This window comes from Colobus angolensis, unplaced genomic scaffold (genome assembly GCF_000951035.1).
Source record: "Colobus angolensis palliatus isolate OR3802 unplaced genomic scaffold, Cang.pa_1.0 Scaffold369, whole genome shotgun sequence".
In the NCBI taxonomy this organism is placed as follows: Eukaryota; Metazoa; Chordata; class Mammalia; order Primates; family Cercopithecidae; genus Colobus; species Colobus angolensis.
In genome coordinates this window covers 2,669,859-2,686,552 of record NW_012117032.1, presented here as the reverse complement: position 1 = coordinate 2,686,552, position 16,694 = coordinate 2,669,859, and the positions used below count along the sequence as shown (strand labels likewise).

Below are 16,694 nucleotides of genomic sequence, written 5' to 3'. Positions count from 1 at the left end.
TCACTTCTCATACTCCCGCGTAGTAGTACCTCCAGCATCTTTTCGCACAGAGAGACTAGGTCTGCATGACCAAAACTTATGTTAGCTCCCTGAGCTCACCAAAGAGGGACTCAACACATCTTTACCATTTACTCAGCCAAAGCAAAAAGTGATTTACATCCCTCAGGGGAAGAAAGATGTTCCATCATGATTCTGATCTAGATTTATCTACCAATCCTTGAAATTTGGTGTAATGGTCGATAGCTCTCCTAAAAAAAATTCTTTTCAACAAGTCTAGAATAATTCTCTTTCCACATCTAGTGAATTTCTAGTCTAGTAAGACCTGAAATATTATACAGCTAATAAAAGTTACAATGCAGAATTTACAGCACAAGAAATGATCCGTGTTATTATAAGTAAAGAAGGGAGGTATACAAACTACACATACATGCTTGCAGTCATGTAAAATTATGACTGCAAGTAAACAATGAGAGGGAAGATGCAAAAATAGTAAAGTTACTGTGCTAAGGTAGTTGAGTTTAAGTGAGGAAGTTTGGGTCTTTATTTTAATAATTTTTGTTTTATATCATATAATTTATATATGTAATATAAACTTTTATGTTATAAAATTACATGAATATTTTGTTATGACAAAATAAGCTAATTTTAATCTATAATACAAAGAGGGAGATAAGTAGCAGAGTAAATTAAACCTCCTTTCCCCCAAAACAAAGCACCCTCTTTTAAAGGGCTTCAGAGTAGGTGAGGTTGCATTCTGACAAGTGAAGGACATTTTAACTACCTCTCCTGTTTCTGTAGTCAAACAAACATAGTCCCCATTTCTAAATGCATCTCTTAATAGTCTGTTATATAGTGATCTGAAGTACACATCTGCCACTTCAAGTTCAGTCTGTTCCACTGTCACCTTTAGACCAAGATACTGAAAATCTTACCCTTTGATTTGGGCTCTGGGAAATGTTTTGAAGATTATTCAAAAGCATGCGGCTCAGAGATGTATCTGGTTTACAAAGAATCAGTCCTCCTTGTGTTTACTTGTTGGACACTGTCGTTGGCTTCACGTCTGACAAGTCCACATACATGCTTTCCTCTTGGTAAGCAGCCTTGAAGGAAGCCCATAAAGAAATCAGATAACGTACTTGGTGATGGCCAAGGGCGGAATGAAACCAGCTGAGCAGAATACTGCATGACAAGCGGGGCTGAGGAAGAAATCTGACTTGCCAGGAGAACAGAGAGCAGGAGAGCAGAACATGCACTCCCAATCTAGACTTAGCGATTTGTGTCTTCACTCACTCGTGCTTTGAAGCCCCGTAAGCAACCAGCTCTGTGCCTCAGGCCCCAATCTCAACAATATATTCACAATACGCAGGCCAGATATTCTGAAATGACTTTCCCAACTATGTTTATCAAGTTATGTAGAATCACCTATGTGTAACATGCCTCAAGAAATATGTTACCTCTATATGTCTTTGGCACTACAAGCAAGCAGGGTAATCCTAGAGTGTGAGCAGCACTGATACGAGGATTGGCTGTGGGCAAGCTGATCTCCATTACTCTCCTGACCCTTCCCTTCCTGGCAACTCCATTCCCCCTACTTTCAGGTTCAACAGTTGGGGTCTCCAGGAGGCATACCCTGAGATGGAGTTCCAGGATAAGGTGTGTATTAAGGAGGGCCCTTAGGGCCAGCACCTGTGTGAGGGAAGCAAAGGAAGCAGGACTGGGCAAAAGACGTCCAGCTGCCATGCTGACTCACTAACTGCCTCAGCTGACTTCTCAGAGAGTTCCAGAACTAGCGTTTCCCCCAGTTGAGATGGGATAGCCAGACCTGTATACTATCACTGGATGGTCACTGTATACTATCACTGGATTAGTCACTGGATGTCTGTCGCCCTGGAAGGATGTGCTGATCATGGGCGTCTTAGTCAGTTTGTACTGCTATAAAGGATTACCTGAGGCTGAGTAATTTATAAAGAAAACATGTTCATTTGGCTCATGGTTCTGCAGGCTGTACAAGAAGCATGGTGCCAGCATGTGCATCTAGGTAGGGCCTCAAGCTGCTTCCACACTTGGAGGAAGGGGGAAAGAAGCTGACATGTGCAGCTCACATGGTGAGAGGAAGCAAGGCAGGAGGGGAAGGTGCCAGGCTCTTCTTAACAACCAGCTATCACAGGAACAAACAGAGTAAGAACTCAACTCATTATGAGGACGACTGCACCAAGACGATGACTCCAGCACCTCCCACCAGGCCCCACCTCCAACAACAGGGATCAGATTTCAACATGAGATTCAGTGGGGTCAAATATCCAAACCATAGGAGTGGGTAGGTGGCTGTCTGCAATTGGCAATCCCCAAAGGGACTGGTAGGTGATAACTAGGGGAAAAGTCCTTCATTGAAGGGGGATCTGAGCAACACTGTCCAAAAGGCCCCGATGGGAGTTCCCCCAACCACCACCCCCACTCATTTAATCTTCAGCATATTGTGAGGGTAGCTTTACCTCCTCTAATTTGCAGATGAAAAAACACAAACTAAGCAAGCCCACTTGGGCCCTCAAACTGACCTTTGATGTCCTGGTTCCTATGGTGGTAGAAGCATAGCTGGCTTTTAAACAGCAGGAGTGGCAAGTCTACGGGGCTGGGCCCAAGATGGGTAGGAGTAGTCTGTGCTGTTGCTTGGTAGGAGAGGAAACACATATGAAGGAGGCTGCCGTTCAATGCCTCTTCTATATCCCCCTCAGCCTGCCAGCTCCCATTCCAGTAGTCTGTTTCACACAGATTTCTTTAACAGCTTTTAGATCAGGGTCTCCATAGACTTCATGCAACTTACTCCTTTGAAAAACATTATGGAAAAGGCAAAACTTGGCCAGTGAATCCAACAGGAAGCCACGTGACCTCCTGCTCTCCCCACCCCCCAAGTTCTGCTTCTGACTCCTGTCTATTCTGCATTTCCACTCTGGGGATCCTGTGCTATCTTTGCTAGCTCTCCCTCCTGCCAACAAAACGTGACTCCCTGTGACCCATTCCCTCAGGTCTGTTTTCTGTTAACCCGACATGGCCAATGCCAACGTGTCACTCACTTCTCTTCAGGTCATAGTCATTCTTAAACAGGGGCTTCTCAAAGACAGCAATTTAGCCCTGAAATATTGGGTCAGTGATGAGGTTAAATAGACGAGGTGAGAAGAAAATATGGGGTCAAGCAGGACTCTGCGGCACCCAAGCCCTTTAACTCAAAGTTCCTACTTTTTAGACTGCCTAGAAACGGCTGCCCATGGTGGAAGAATGTATGTTATATTGATGTCTAACATGTGAAGTATTTAGGTAACATCTATCCTATGCCTACGAACATACTCAAGCCCAACCCTAAAGCAAAATCAAATCCTGAGGTGTGTGATGGCATAGAGACTGTGCAGGGAAGTTTCACATGGAACGGGAGAGTTCCCTTACCCCACTTGCAGGACAGGAGTGTGCCCCGCTGCTCAAACCCCTAGGGGGAGCATGCAGATGGGCAGGTGCAGAAGCCATGGGGAGTGCTTTGGGCTCTAGCCCCACAGCAGCATCTAGGACTCCTGAAGCCCAAGTGGGCGTGTGTTACAGTGTGCTCTCTCTCAGCTATGCCTTCTGCAGATGGCCTGTATTAGCTGAACAGACCCTCTGCCTTATCACAAGGACAGAGGGCCAGTGTGACAGCCTGAGTTCTTGCCCAGTGAACTGGAAGAATCAGATCACACATGAGCTGGAAGGTTGAGTGCAACATTTATTGAGTGGTGAAGGTGACTCTTAGTGAGACGGATGGGAGGCCAGAAGCGGGGGATGGAGTGGGAAGGTGTTCTTCCCCTGGACTCAGGCTGCCCAGTGGCCAGACTCTTCTCCGACTGTCCTGGGCTGAACTCCCCTTGGCATCCACATCATTCCACCATCGCTAGTCTGCCAGCGTCTGCTGGTGTGCTCCTCTTCTCCTCTCAACACCCAGCTGCTTGTGTCTGTGGCTGCTAAGGTCTCAGGTTTTTAAGGGTACAGAATGGGGGGCGTGGCAGGCCAGAGTGGTCTTGGAAAATGCAACATTTGGGCCCAAAAACAGGAGTTCCTATTCTCACTTAGGTCCATGGAGCCCTTGCCAGGGACCCTGCCCTTCTCTACCCAGCATTTCCCTGCCCCTCTCCTGTATCAATGATATCCTTCCATTAGGTATAACAATCCACCACCACATTTCCAGGTTTGGGATTTAACTGGGCCCTGGTGCTTTTTCCTTTGGCTCCAGCTCACCTGATTTCATGTCCCTCCCTCAGCTGATCCAGACAGTGAGTGCAGTGGACCAAGATGACCCACGCAATGGTCAGCATTTCTACTACAGCTTGGCTCCTGAGGCTGCTAACAACCCCAACTTTACCATAAGGGACAACCAAGGTAATCAGGTGGAGGGTTAGCTATCTATGCTTTTCTACAGCATAGGCCAGCTACTTTGGGTTGCGGTCTTATGCAAATAGTGTCAAAGGCTACCTGCTCTTTACCAGCAATCCTCAAGCAATCCTCCTGTCTCAGCCTCCCAAAGTGCTAGGATTACAGGCATGAGCCACTGCACCCAGCTTCACAGAGTCTTTTAAAGTTTTGTTTCAGAACAACAAACTCGGAGAACCCTTTGCCAACTCTAAAACTCCTTCAGTCAGTAAGTCGACAGATGTTTACTGAGTACCTGTCCTGTGCCAGAAACACTGCAAAGCACAAAGGCGAAATTCTTCGTTTCCACTGGTAGCAGCCCTGTTCATATGTTCTGTAGCAGTGGGAAAAATCTGAGAAAGACAGAAAGTGACCTAGATTTTAAAAAAAAAAAGGAAAGAAAAGAAAAGAAAAGAAAAAACCCCTGGGGGAACATTTCTAGGCAGAGATCAAAGCAGGAAACAGTAAAAAGCTCTCCAAACAAAAAAGAGACAAAGGATAAGTAAAAGAGATAAGAAAGGGCAAATACAGGACCATAAACAGAGTTTTGGCACTGAAACAGCTTTATCATTTGAGGATGATTTAGAGACACACTTTCAGGTAGGCTTCCCTATCCAGAAACTGCTCCCCGCTACAGCTTTGATGGAACAGAATTCAGGCCCCTCTTTTCCAGCGAGCATTCAGACCAGCTAAGGGGCTCACAGACCCAGCACACTCTTCTTTGCGCACAGATGGGAAAAGGAAGGATTTCTGTTCTCTAGCCAGATGATGTGCTTCAAAAGGAAAGAAAAGGTCAGGGCAATGGAAAAAATAAGTTAAACTGTCAAATGAACCTCATCTGTTGTTAACTCTACTGCCAGCTAGCCATCTGACCCTGGGAAGGTTATCACTTCTCCAGACTGCAAGAGCCTCATTTTCATTCCAATTCTAAAATATTTATTGCCACTTTGTAAAAACCTAAGCAAAGGGTAACAAAAAGTCATGATCAGGTTAGGCACACCTGGTTTTAGTTTCAAATATCAATTATTTGAGATTAAAAGTATTGCTTCAACCCCGTATGACAGTTTTCTGCTGTAAAACTTGAGCATCTCAAACCTGATTTCTTCTAAATGGGAAAGCATTCTTCTAAGTCATCCCTTCAACCTCCTACATGTCATCATAAAACTACTATAATAATTCTGGAAGGAATGGCAATATGAATTATAAAGACAGAAATACTTTGATTAAATATCCTGAAGTTTTTATTGGGTCAAAATTTTGAACTATTCATTTATCTGCTTTGTAGGGAAAGTATTCCAGCAAAAAGTGGTTTCAGCCTAGGACTGGCTTTACAAAGCCAACCCTGGGGGGAAAAAATAACACACTGTAACACATTATATTTTTTCTTCAACTGTTCAGCTAAGCTATCATTCTAATGAGTGAAACAAAATGCAGCAAAATGCTGCAAATTTCTTAAAGATGACTTTGGGCACCAATTTATGGAACCAATTCCTTAAAAAGATGGGCCACCGGCACTGGATGACTATAATAAGACGTGACTCATCTCTTGGAAGGTTTCCCAAAACAGAAGTCAGCACATCTTCAACAGAAAGCATGAACTCTTAATCTCCAAATGACAATTTATACCACAAGTATCCTTTACTGAGGCTCATTTTAAAACTGACCAAGTCTAGGCACAGCGGCTCATGCCTGTTACTCTGACACTTTGGGAGGCTAAGGCAGGAGAACTGCTTGATACCAAGAGTTCAAGACCAGCCTGGGCAACACAGCAAGACCCTATCTCTGCAAAACATTTTTTAGAAATTAGCCAGGGATGGTGGCACACACCTGTAGTCCAGCTAGTTGGGAGCCTGAGGCAGGAGGATCACTTGAGACCAGGAGTTTGAGATCAGCCTGGGGAACACACTAAGACCTCATCTCTACGAATTTTTTTTAATTAGCCAGACATGGTGGCATGCACCTGTAGTCTCAGCTACTTGGGAGGCTAAGGTGGGAGGATCACTTGAGCCCAGGAGTTCAAGGCTGCAGTGAGCTATGATCAGACCACTGTACGCCAGCTTGGGTGACAAAGTAAGATCCTGTCTCTAAAAAAACCCCAACACAGCAAAAACTGACTAATATAGGGCAGATCTACTGTCAACTACCTCTGTTCCCGTGCCTGAAACATAATGTCCTTTTATGAACACAACAGGGCACTATCTCCAGTAAAGCCTTTTTTTTACTTTTCAGCCCCAAAACATTCTGAAAAGAATTATGTATATATAGTACTTTACAGTTTCAAAAGTATTTTCCCATAACTTATTTGATATTTACAATAATTCTGTGAAGCTTTAAGGAAGTTATTAATCCTTCTGATTCTTATTATCCCATCTGATAGATGAGGAAAGTAAGCAAATGGCCCAAGACCAGAAAATCAATAAGCATTAAAATTGGGACCAGAAATCGGGTCCTGTTTTACCATGCCCACCCACCACACCCCACCCCACACACACAGTGTTCTCTGTCATCTTAGGAAAGAATGCTGTCTCCAAATAAGTTGCTAAAGCCCTAATTATCACATTCAACAAAAATTTTCCAAGTGGCTACTATATGCCAGACCCCTTCTAGCACTGGACTCAGCGATGTGATGCTCTGATATTTCTCTTTAATCTTAAATAATTCTTAGATCAAGAAACATATATGTCATAGATATAATACTTCTATGAATTTCGGCTCTAGTCAGACTTTCTAAAAGTTTTACGAGCTCACCTGGACTAAACCAAAAAAATTTTTAAAAAGTTTTGATTAGAGAAAAATCTGCTTTCTGAAAAAACAAACAATTAAAACTACAAAGTGGAATTGACAGTACTTAGCTATTAAGTCTGGAAAACAGAAAGGTTCATGGGTTGTGTGGTAGGTGGAAATATGAATATAATCCTCAGGTTGGCATCCCTTCTCCATTGAGAAGAAAATAAGAAGTAGCCTGTATCAAAGCAGGAAGAGATTATGCTTAACTGAATTTTTTTTGACAGTTAACATCACTAAATAAGCAGTTATATAGCATAATCGAAGGTGTGCATGTTTTGGAGACAGAGAGACCAGAGTTCAAATCCCAGCTCTGTTACTAACTAGGTTAGCAGCTTCAAACAAATTATAAAATCACTCTAGGCCTTACTTCTATTTTTGAAAAGGAGTGAGATTATTACTACCTCCAAATTGTGAAGACTGAGTGAGATACTGCATGCAAAGTGCAGGTACATGGCACATGAGCCTTTAGTAACAATAGCCGTTAGCATCAAAAGCAGGTGGAAGAGGGAAAGTTAATTAAGGGGTAATGCGTTACTCAAAATAGCCCAAGTTATGCTACAGGAACAACTACCACGAAAATCTCAGTGGCCTAGCACAACTACAGTTAATTTCTTGCTCACATACAGCCTACGGTGGGTCTGAGCTCAGTGTCCCAGGCTGCCCCACTCTGCATCTCACACCCTGTGGTTCTTTCTCAGTAACTACAGCAAGGAAAAAGCATGGAGACTCATGTATCAGCTCATACAGACTTCTGCCTAGAAGTAACACAAATCACTATTGCTCATCAACTAAAGCAAATCACACAGACATATCCACATTTAAGAGGACAGAAAAGTATAATCCTTTATTATATTCAAAAAGAGAAGAAGAACCAGAAATACTGATGATCACTAATAATGTTTTCTTAGGTTAAGCTCTCAGAATTTTTTGTGATGTTCTCAACTCTTTCCTATGAAATATGAAACACATCCATGGGACCTCTGTGTTGGTGGTATTAGCTTTAAGAATCACTTCTCATATGTCCTACCACATCTCTCAAATTTTTCCTCTGCTGAAAATAATCTGAGCTTTGCAAAAGTATATCTACTTCAGAATTCAAACCTACTCCAGGAAACCTGAGAATGTAGATTTTAAAAATGAACACTGCCACAACACAGTATGTGAATATAAATGTAAACACACACATGTACACATCCCAACTTTGTAGAAAATATCTAATAATTTGACTAATCCCCTTTAAAACTGGAGGAAAGATTTCTAGTATTGATCAGGAACAAATTTTCAACAAGTTCATATTAACCGCTTAAAGTTAGACCACCAACTCAGGAGAAATAACAAGGTATGTCATATGATTAGGAGATTTCAAATAAGCTTCTACTAAATAAGCAGGTTCTTTAGGAGGCACAGGAGTTGGTGACTGCATTTCAGAGGCATAAAAGAAAATAGTAAAAGACATGAATTCCAGTCAAAGTGGCAAAAATAAGCAATCTGCCACAGCCACATGGGCTCCTCAGCATTCTTTTGCTGGAGGCACAAAGCAGCACTGGGGCCTTGGCAAGCTGCTGAGCAGGAACAAACAGGGACCACAAGTCACCAGTGATTGTTCTTTTCTGTCAAGCTTTCCCAGTGACATTTTTGTTAGATCTGAAGTCTGACAGTTTGCCTTGGGCACTTTATGTCACAAAGGATAAGACAGACTCAAAAAAGGCTTTCTCTTCCAAGCCTCAGGGTTTTACCTAAAAGCAAGCAAAAAGCCTGATTTCTGAATCCAAATGCTGATCCAGGCAAACCCGCCCATGGCTGACCACTACCAGGGAATATCTGACTATCCTCTTTCCTTCGTACTCCCTGCCCCTGCCCCCTTGCTTTCCTCAATCCAAGAAATTAATTCATCTTCCCTTTTCCAATCCTGGAACCCTTCCTTCTTTCAGATAACACAGCACGGATTCTAACCAGGAGGTCTGGTTTCCGGCAGCAGGAGCAGAGTGTCTTTTACCTGCCTATCCTGATAGCAGATAGCGGGCAGCCCGTGCTGAGCAGCACAGGCACACTGACCATCCAAGTGTGCAGCTGTGATGACGATGGCCACGTCATGTCCTGCAGCCCAGAGGCCTACATGCTCCCAGTCAGTTTGAGCCGGGGTGCCCTCATCGCCATCCTGGCCTGCATCTTCGTCCTCTTAGGTGAGTAAGGGGCTGCTTTCCCTTCTGTGGAGTCCTGCCAGTGCTTACTCACACATCCATTCATTACCTTCCTGACACAGCTATTCAGAACTGATCCTCCACACCTTGCTTACTCAAAAGGTGGTAGAGTGAGGCTGCAAAAAAACAGTAAAGAAACTGAGGACAGTCCCTTCTTCAAGGTGTCTGTGGTAAGATCAAAGCACATATACTTACAAAGTATCTACTATGAGCTGGGGCACCATACAAGGTGCTGGGATTAATAAAACAGACACATCCTGGCCTTCCTGAGTTTACTTCAGAACAAAGCAGGTTCGTTTTGACATCATAGAATCAAAATTACAATTTAGACAGGATTTGATGATCACCTCTTCTAACCCCTTCATTTAAGTAATAGCTAAGTCACAAAGGGGTAAGTGACAGGCTCAAAACCAAAGTCAGAGGCAGAGCCAGGGCTGAAAAGCAGGCAGGCCATACACACTGGGCACCCCTGTGGCTCAACAGCACTGCCTTTCTCCTAAACGCTCATCCCGATTCTGGAGGTGGTATTACAGGGAAGGGAAGACGGATAAGGTATCCTGGCTGGACAAGTGACAGGGATAGATGCCATTTCAAACAGGGTAGTCAGGGAATCCCTCACTGATAAGACCTTTGAGCAGAGAGCTGAAGGAAGTGATGGTGTGAACCACACAGATTTCTGGAGAATAAGCTGTTTGGGGTGATTAGTACCCCTCCCAGGCACCATGGCCATCTAACCAGGAACGGCGACTAAACAGGGTCAGTTTTCCTCTGCTGATGAAATAAGGGCATTACAGGCCAGTAGTGGGAGAGCACTACTGGGGTTACGGAATCCTTCCTTCCTCCTCTCAAGTCATACTGCAAGGCGGCTCCCCAACTCCCTGGTATGTAAGGCCATCCTTGCAATTGTTTTCTAATTCCACACTCAAAAACAGAGAAACAAAAACACCTAAACCAACTCTCACAAAAAAGAAAATATCTGTACGTATATCCTTGCTCTTCTTATTGAACCAATCTATAGCAAATATATCTTGCTTAGAGAAAAACAGATTTAGTAGATACTAGTATTATTCAATATAAAAGAAATCCGAGTTTTCTGAGAGAAAAAGCCCTGAGGATTGAAATTAGAATAGAGGTACAGATATTCACATACACCCCTGATCCCAAGTTCACCTCTATACCAAGAGACAGATCAAAGAAAGAAGTTCCTGTGAAAAATGTCAGCACTTGATTTTCTAGGTAGGTCTGTGGAATGTGCTTCTCAAAATACATATAAAAATACAACATGTGGTTTAATTTTGTTGTTTTGGTTCAGCCCTATGCAAAAAGAGAAAGAGTATAAAAAATAAGTAACCTTTCTAAGTTCTTGGATCCCTGTGTCAGACAAAATTGTTACCGTTTCTGGACCCGAACTGCATTGACAAGTAAAACCTCCCTGCAATTCCTTGAGTTTCCATAAGGTGGCATTGGGGGTCCTTGAGTGCAGAACTGGACAACCGGTAAGAGGCCTTTGAAGAAACTTGTTCCTGGGAGAAATTTCCAGACTGGCTGTCCTTACTTCTATCTTTGGAAAATGTCGAAGTTAAAAGTTCACTCTGGCCCACGAAAAGCCATCATTACAGAAACACTGATTTAAAGAGACTGGCTTGGAGAGACTCTCAAGTTAAAAATGGTGTGCAAGGGACAATTTATTTTATCCCTCCCCACCCATGATGATGTCTTGTCTTTTGAACTCTACAGAAAAAGTAAACAGTTTTCAGGAGCTAAATTGAGCAGAGCTGTCATAAAATCCTCACAGTTTTAAGTACTCTTACTTCTAAGAGTACGCATCCCACATTAAGAATAATTCACGAAACTTTAAGATTTGAGTTGCATTTGTCAACAAAATACTACATTTTGTGGACAACTAAATTAATTCTGACTTCGTGGGGTTTTTTTTTCATGTCTCACATATGTATGTAGTTTCTAGAAAATCTCATAAGCTCTATGCACCATGCCTACAGTACCCAAAGAATAAACCATCCCTAGAACTAATTCTCTTCGGTCAGAGAAGTCCTTCAGCTAAATAAGACCATTTTCCTCAAAATCTGATTTTCAGGACATTATATAATATTTGTTATTTAAATTAGATTACCTAAAAAAAAAAAAAAAAGACATGTAGCAATCTTTATCTTTCAAGAAACGGACTAATTCTATATAAACAGCCTACTTCTCCATGACCATCAGAATTCTCTCCAGCAAGGTACTCAAAAGACTTCCAATTTTGCTTCCTAGCATTTTCCGAAATACCACCCCTACCACTTCAAGGTCACCTCTGTGAAGCCCTTCTCAGTCTCCCAAGTAAAATTCACTGGCCCTGCCTCTGTACTCTCCTGGAGACACTTGTGGCTCTAATAGCCCTTATCACTGTCTGACTTGCATTAATTATCGGCATCCATAATCTCCTTAGATTACAAGCTCGCAAGAGCAGAATCCATGTCACACTCAATACTGTTTCCCCATTGCTTAGCATAGAGCCTTAAAAACATTTGGGTTTAATAACTTTATTGAATCCTGCAAACACAGCATGCTCACTTCGAATCTCAGGTCTCCAACCTGCATCAATCCCAATCACACTCCAACCTTTCATGCTCGATTCAAGCCCTCACTTCCTTAGGGTCCTATTAGTCTCTTTTTCTCTAGGAATCTCACCATCCTTTTAGTCCACGCCTTGTATTTTTGCACACAGAGAAAATACACACAAGCATATCATCATTTCCTGTGTATGTTTTGTCATCAAAGCTATCTGGGAAAACATTACGTATTAATGTCATTAATCGCAATTTATAAAAAAGCACATCTACATTCAACAAAATTTTTGAATCATTGTTGTGAGTTTTATTAGTCTGTAATCTTTTACTGTATGTATGAATGTACTCCACTTTTTCCCCTTGGATAAACTGGGGTCTTATTTTGCAGTGTGTCAAACTGTCACTGTTCACTAGCTGTAACAAAGCACACCAGAAAAAAAAAATCAATAGCAGTTCTACAGCTAAAACCTCAACACTCTTCCTGAAAAACATTTTCAGTCAGAGATAAATAGCTCAATGGGATTATCTCTATCTCTCCTTTAAACCCCGGCGAACACATTCTAGGGAGGGGGGGGGAAACGCATTTGCTGGGATAAAATTTTATCCAGACCTGCAAGGGCACATCTAACAGTGTGGTGTTTCTTTAATAACATGATGAATTATATAAAATGCCACTGCTCATTCTCTCCCTTCCATAAACACCCTTGGGTCCAGAAAGCCACAACTACCTCTCTAATGAAAGGCTTCTCTGAGGAACCTGAGTTTACTGGACCCCAGGGATCACTTACGTTCTGTTGTTTTTTAGAGGTATAAAAAGACTACAACTTTGGCGCATACTTAGTATTTGTGTCTCTATGCATATTAAGATATGATTACATACAGAGTAGAATCCTATTAAGATTTAATATAAGGAAGCAGCACTCCCCCTACGTAAGACTTCCACATTATAAGAGGAGAAATGTATATTTACCATCATATAAACAGAGCACATGATCTGGTCCTTAAGAGTATGTTAGTCCATAACAGGCCTTTGTGCTTTGTCAATTGGATTTTAAATTGGGTGTTAGCAGTAGAGACACACACCATTTCAAAACAGCACGCTGATGTTGAGACTATATGCAATTTTTTCTAATTAAACCATTTAAAGAAATACAGTCACTGTCCACAACCTGACTTACAGAAAGAGAACAAGGTGGACTTAAATTAGAATTCCCCGAGGTTTCAGATATCCAAAAGCTTTCTGAGCTCTCTCCACTCGGTAGCTCTTCCCCAACCGCGGTGAATCAACACTGCTTCTACTCACCGCACACACAGCCACATCTCCTAGGTAAACAGACTCTCCTTTTTCTTCCTGGCAGTGCTGGTGTTGCTCATTTTGTCCATGAGGCGGCACCGGAAACAACCATACATCATCGACGACGAGGAAAACATCCACGAGAACATCGTCCGCTATGACGACGAGGGCGGCGGCGAGGAGGACACCGAGGCCTTCGACATCGCGGCCATGTGGAACCCCCGGGAGGCGCAGGCGGGGACCGCCCCCAAGACGCGGCAGGACATGCTGCCCGAGATCGAGAGCCTCTCCCGCTACGTGCCTCAGACGTGCGCAGTGAACAGCACCGTCCACAGCTACGTGCTGGCCAAGCTCTACGAGGCCGACATGGACCTGTGGGCGCCGCCCTTCGACTCCCTTCAGACGTACATGTTCGAGGGCGACGGCTCTGTGGCGGGGTCGCTGAGCTCCCTGCAGTCGGCCACGTCGGACTCGGAACAGAACTTCGACTTCCTGACGGACTGGGGGCCCCGCTTCCGGAAGCTGGCCGAGCTCTACGGGGCGTCGGAGGGACCCGCGCCACTGTGGTGACGGAAGCCAGGAGGCAGGCGCGCGTCCAAATCCAGACGTTCTCCGCGGGTGCTTCGCGGACAAGGCGCAGCCGACCACACGAGCAATACTGTGCTGGAGAGTGAGAATGGGGGAGAGCAGGCGAACAGAGCTCTCTCTGGATCAGCTTTACTTGGGTAGATTAAGTTACATAAGCAAAAGGAAACCCAGGAAGTAGAGGGCAGAATCTTCAATTACCTTTTTTTCTTTTCTTTTTGATTTTTCTGACACTGTGCGAAAGCTTGGAGTCCAACGTGTTATGACAAGGGTGACGTTTCTCTGCCATTCGCTAAGGCGTTTGTCGCTTTTCCACCACAGAAAGGCTCTGGCCTTGGATGCAGAGATGCCAATTGAAAGCAGAAACTTCTACTCTCATATCTGTTTTTTATCTTATTCTCCATTTAAGAGTTTTGCTGGCTCATCAAACCACAGATACCAACCCACAAGAAAGAACAGAAAACTGGTTACTCAGTGAAATTAACCTACTTGTTCTGGGATGGATGGAATTTATCGTAACCCTTTTGAGACAAGGTTAAAACTGAATCAGCCTTGCATGGGGGTGGATGGGTGGGAGGGTGGGTGAAGGAAGAGACATAGACTTTATGCTCAAGTTTAGTGGCTGAACCAAGAGATGTTGGCATTACAGCTCATCCAACGCCATCAAGTTAGAGTGCCCGTGGCTCCTCTCAGCTCTTTAACTGTGCCCCTGCAAAACTGTTCAGAATGAAACCAGAAAAACCTGCCTCTTTTGCACTGTAGATGTCTCTTCCATGTGCCAAATGTGGAGATTAGATGCTACAAATGAAAGCCAAATAAAAAGAAGTATCTGATAAAAGCATGGGTTAGAGGGCTTTCCTAATCTGTGTGAGGTCAATCCAAGGGATGTTTACATACTGTAGATAACCTACTTGAACAAAAATCAGTATTATAGAGAATAAATGGATGTAAGAAAATTACATGTACAAGTTTTGTATATTTGTTAATAATTTTGGTAATAAATATGATGTACTGCATCTCAGTACCTTAGCACTTCTTTTAATAAAAGTTAAATAGAAGGAAAAATCTATTGCAAATTTGTTTAATTGCTGAACAGGTAGAAGATGACTTTGTAATCCGGATCTACCTCAGGCTCCCGGAGTTGGGGCTAATTTGTAAGGCAAAAAAAGTGGCAAAGAAGTGTGAGGCTGCATTGTCTTTCAGTCGCTAAACATATTAACATTACGGTTGAAACTGTTAAGCTTTTAATGAACACCGTCCATTTCTTCATCCCTGAAGAAAGCAAAGGATGGTTTGGTAAGATCCATGGTACAATGGTGAATTTAGCACATATTTTTCATTTTGCAAAAGGGTATTACCCATAGCCGCCAATGAGGCAGGCTGCTGTGCTACTTACATGTCTATTTCATTGGCAAATTGAGCTCACGGATGGTTGCAACCATATTTTATTCATCTTTTCTTTTGCTACAGTAGCTAGCATACTCTTCTGCATACAGTAGGTGCTTAACACATACTTCGTGGCTACATGATGGGAAGTATCTCTTTATCTGACATTCTATTACTAAAAAATATTTTACACAACTATCTTCACAATTGAGGACAAATTGTGAACAAAATCATTTCCTGAGAGTCTTGATTATAGCAACAGTTCTCAAATTTTAATGCATCAGAATTACCTGAAGAAATTGTTAAACTACCGCACCCCTAGATTTTCTGATTCAGTCGATTTGGGGCAGTTTGTATTTCTAACATGTTCCCAGGAGATGCTGATGCTGCTGGTCCAGGAACCACATTTTGAAAACCTCTGGTATGCAGTTACTTACTCTCTAACACATGAAGATTAAACTATATCCCATCTGCATTGGGTCCCATCTTCCCACAGAGTGGTGTTGTGAATTGTTTTCCCAGTACAACATGAAGAGTTTACAGAAATGTATGAGAAAGCTGATGAGGGTCTGGTAGGTGGTAGAATGTGCTTTTTTGCATATTACACATTACGTGGTACATTAACAGCCACCAAATTCTCTTCAGCCTTCAGCATACTAACACTTTCTTCTCATGAAAGGCAGGCAGCTCTCACACATCCTCTTCAAGGATAGAGTGCAATGTAAAAATAAATACACCTAACAAAGCAAAAGAAAAAGCATACACTTGAATCCAAACTAGGCTTTACAATATACCAATTATATGGATGTGGGAAAATCAACCTCTATAACATTCTTCCTTCCTACCACAGCCCTGAGGATAATTTTGTGAGTATTTCACTTTGTATTGCTTGTGTTACAACTGAGAACAGCTGTTATCCTAACCACAGGGGGTTATCATGCCCCACATCCTGCAAATGTGGTCCCCATGATATTGGGCATGAAGTGATTAAACAAAATCTCCTGAATCTTCTGGTCCCTGGGAGGATGTTTAATGGTGTAATACAGGAAGTGTGAATGAAGCACAAAATAGATCTATTTCAGCTTTGTACTCTAAGCTAAAAGAGATTCCCACTCCAAATGAATTTTAAAATTCCCTTTCTACTGCCACAATGTAATACAAATGCTGATCCCTCTGGGAATAAAGAAAAAGAAAACCATCATCATCTCTATACAGACAATGTGATCAGGTTAAGCTGGAGAACTGTAAAATCATTCAACCATTTCTTTGTCAACAGGTACAACAGCTAGCCTGTAATTTACATGTTGAAGGGAAACAGGAGAATCTGTAGAAACCAATTGATGAGACTCAATCTGAAATTGTATTCTGAATAAGAGCACAAGCAAAGATAAAAATTAGCAATGAATTTTCCACATCTAAAAAAGAGATTATTCAAGCACGGCATAT

General features: G+C 42.6%; 1 protein-coding gene across 2 annotated transcripts in view; it reads left to right on the top strand.

The window, feature by feature from the left end:
• Positions 1–14,920, top strand: part of CDH20 (cadherin 20, type 2) — a 216,660-nt gene extending 201,740 nt beyond the window's left edge. For both annotated transcript variants that reach the window (XM_011953607.1, XM_011953608.1), the window contains exons 10-12: positions 4,281–4,398; positions 9,147–9,398; positions 13,342–14,920. In XM_011953607.1, the coding sequence (XP_011808997.1) occupies positions 4,281–4,398; positions 9,147–9,398; positions 13,342–13,847 (876 nt within the window). In that variant the 3' untranslated portion in view covers positions 13,848–14,920. The remainder of the gene's footprint in view (positions 1–4,280; positions 4,399–9,146; positions 9,399–13,341) is intronic.
• The last annotated feature ends 1,774 nt before the right edge of the window (positions 14,921–16,694 follow it).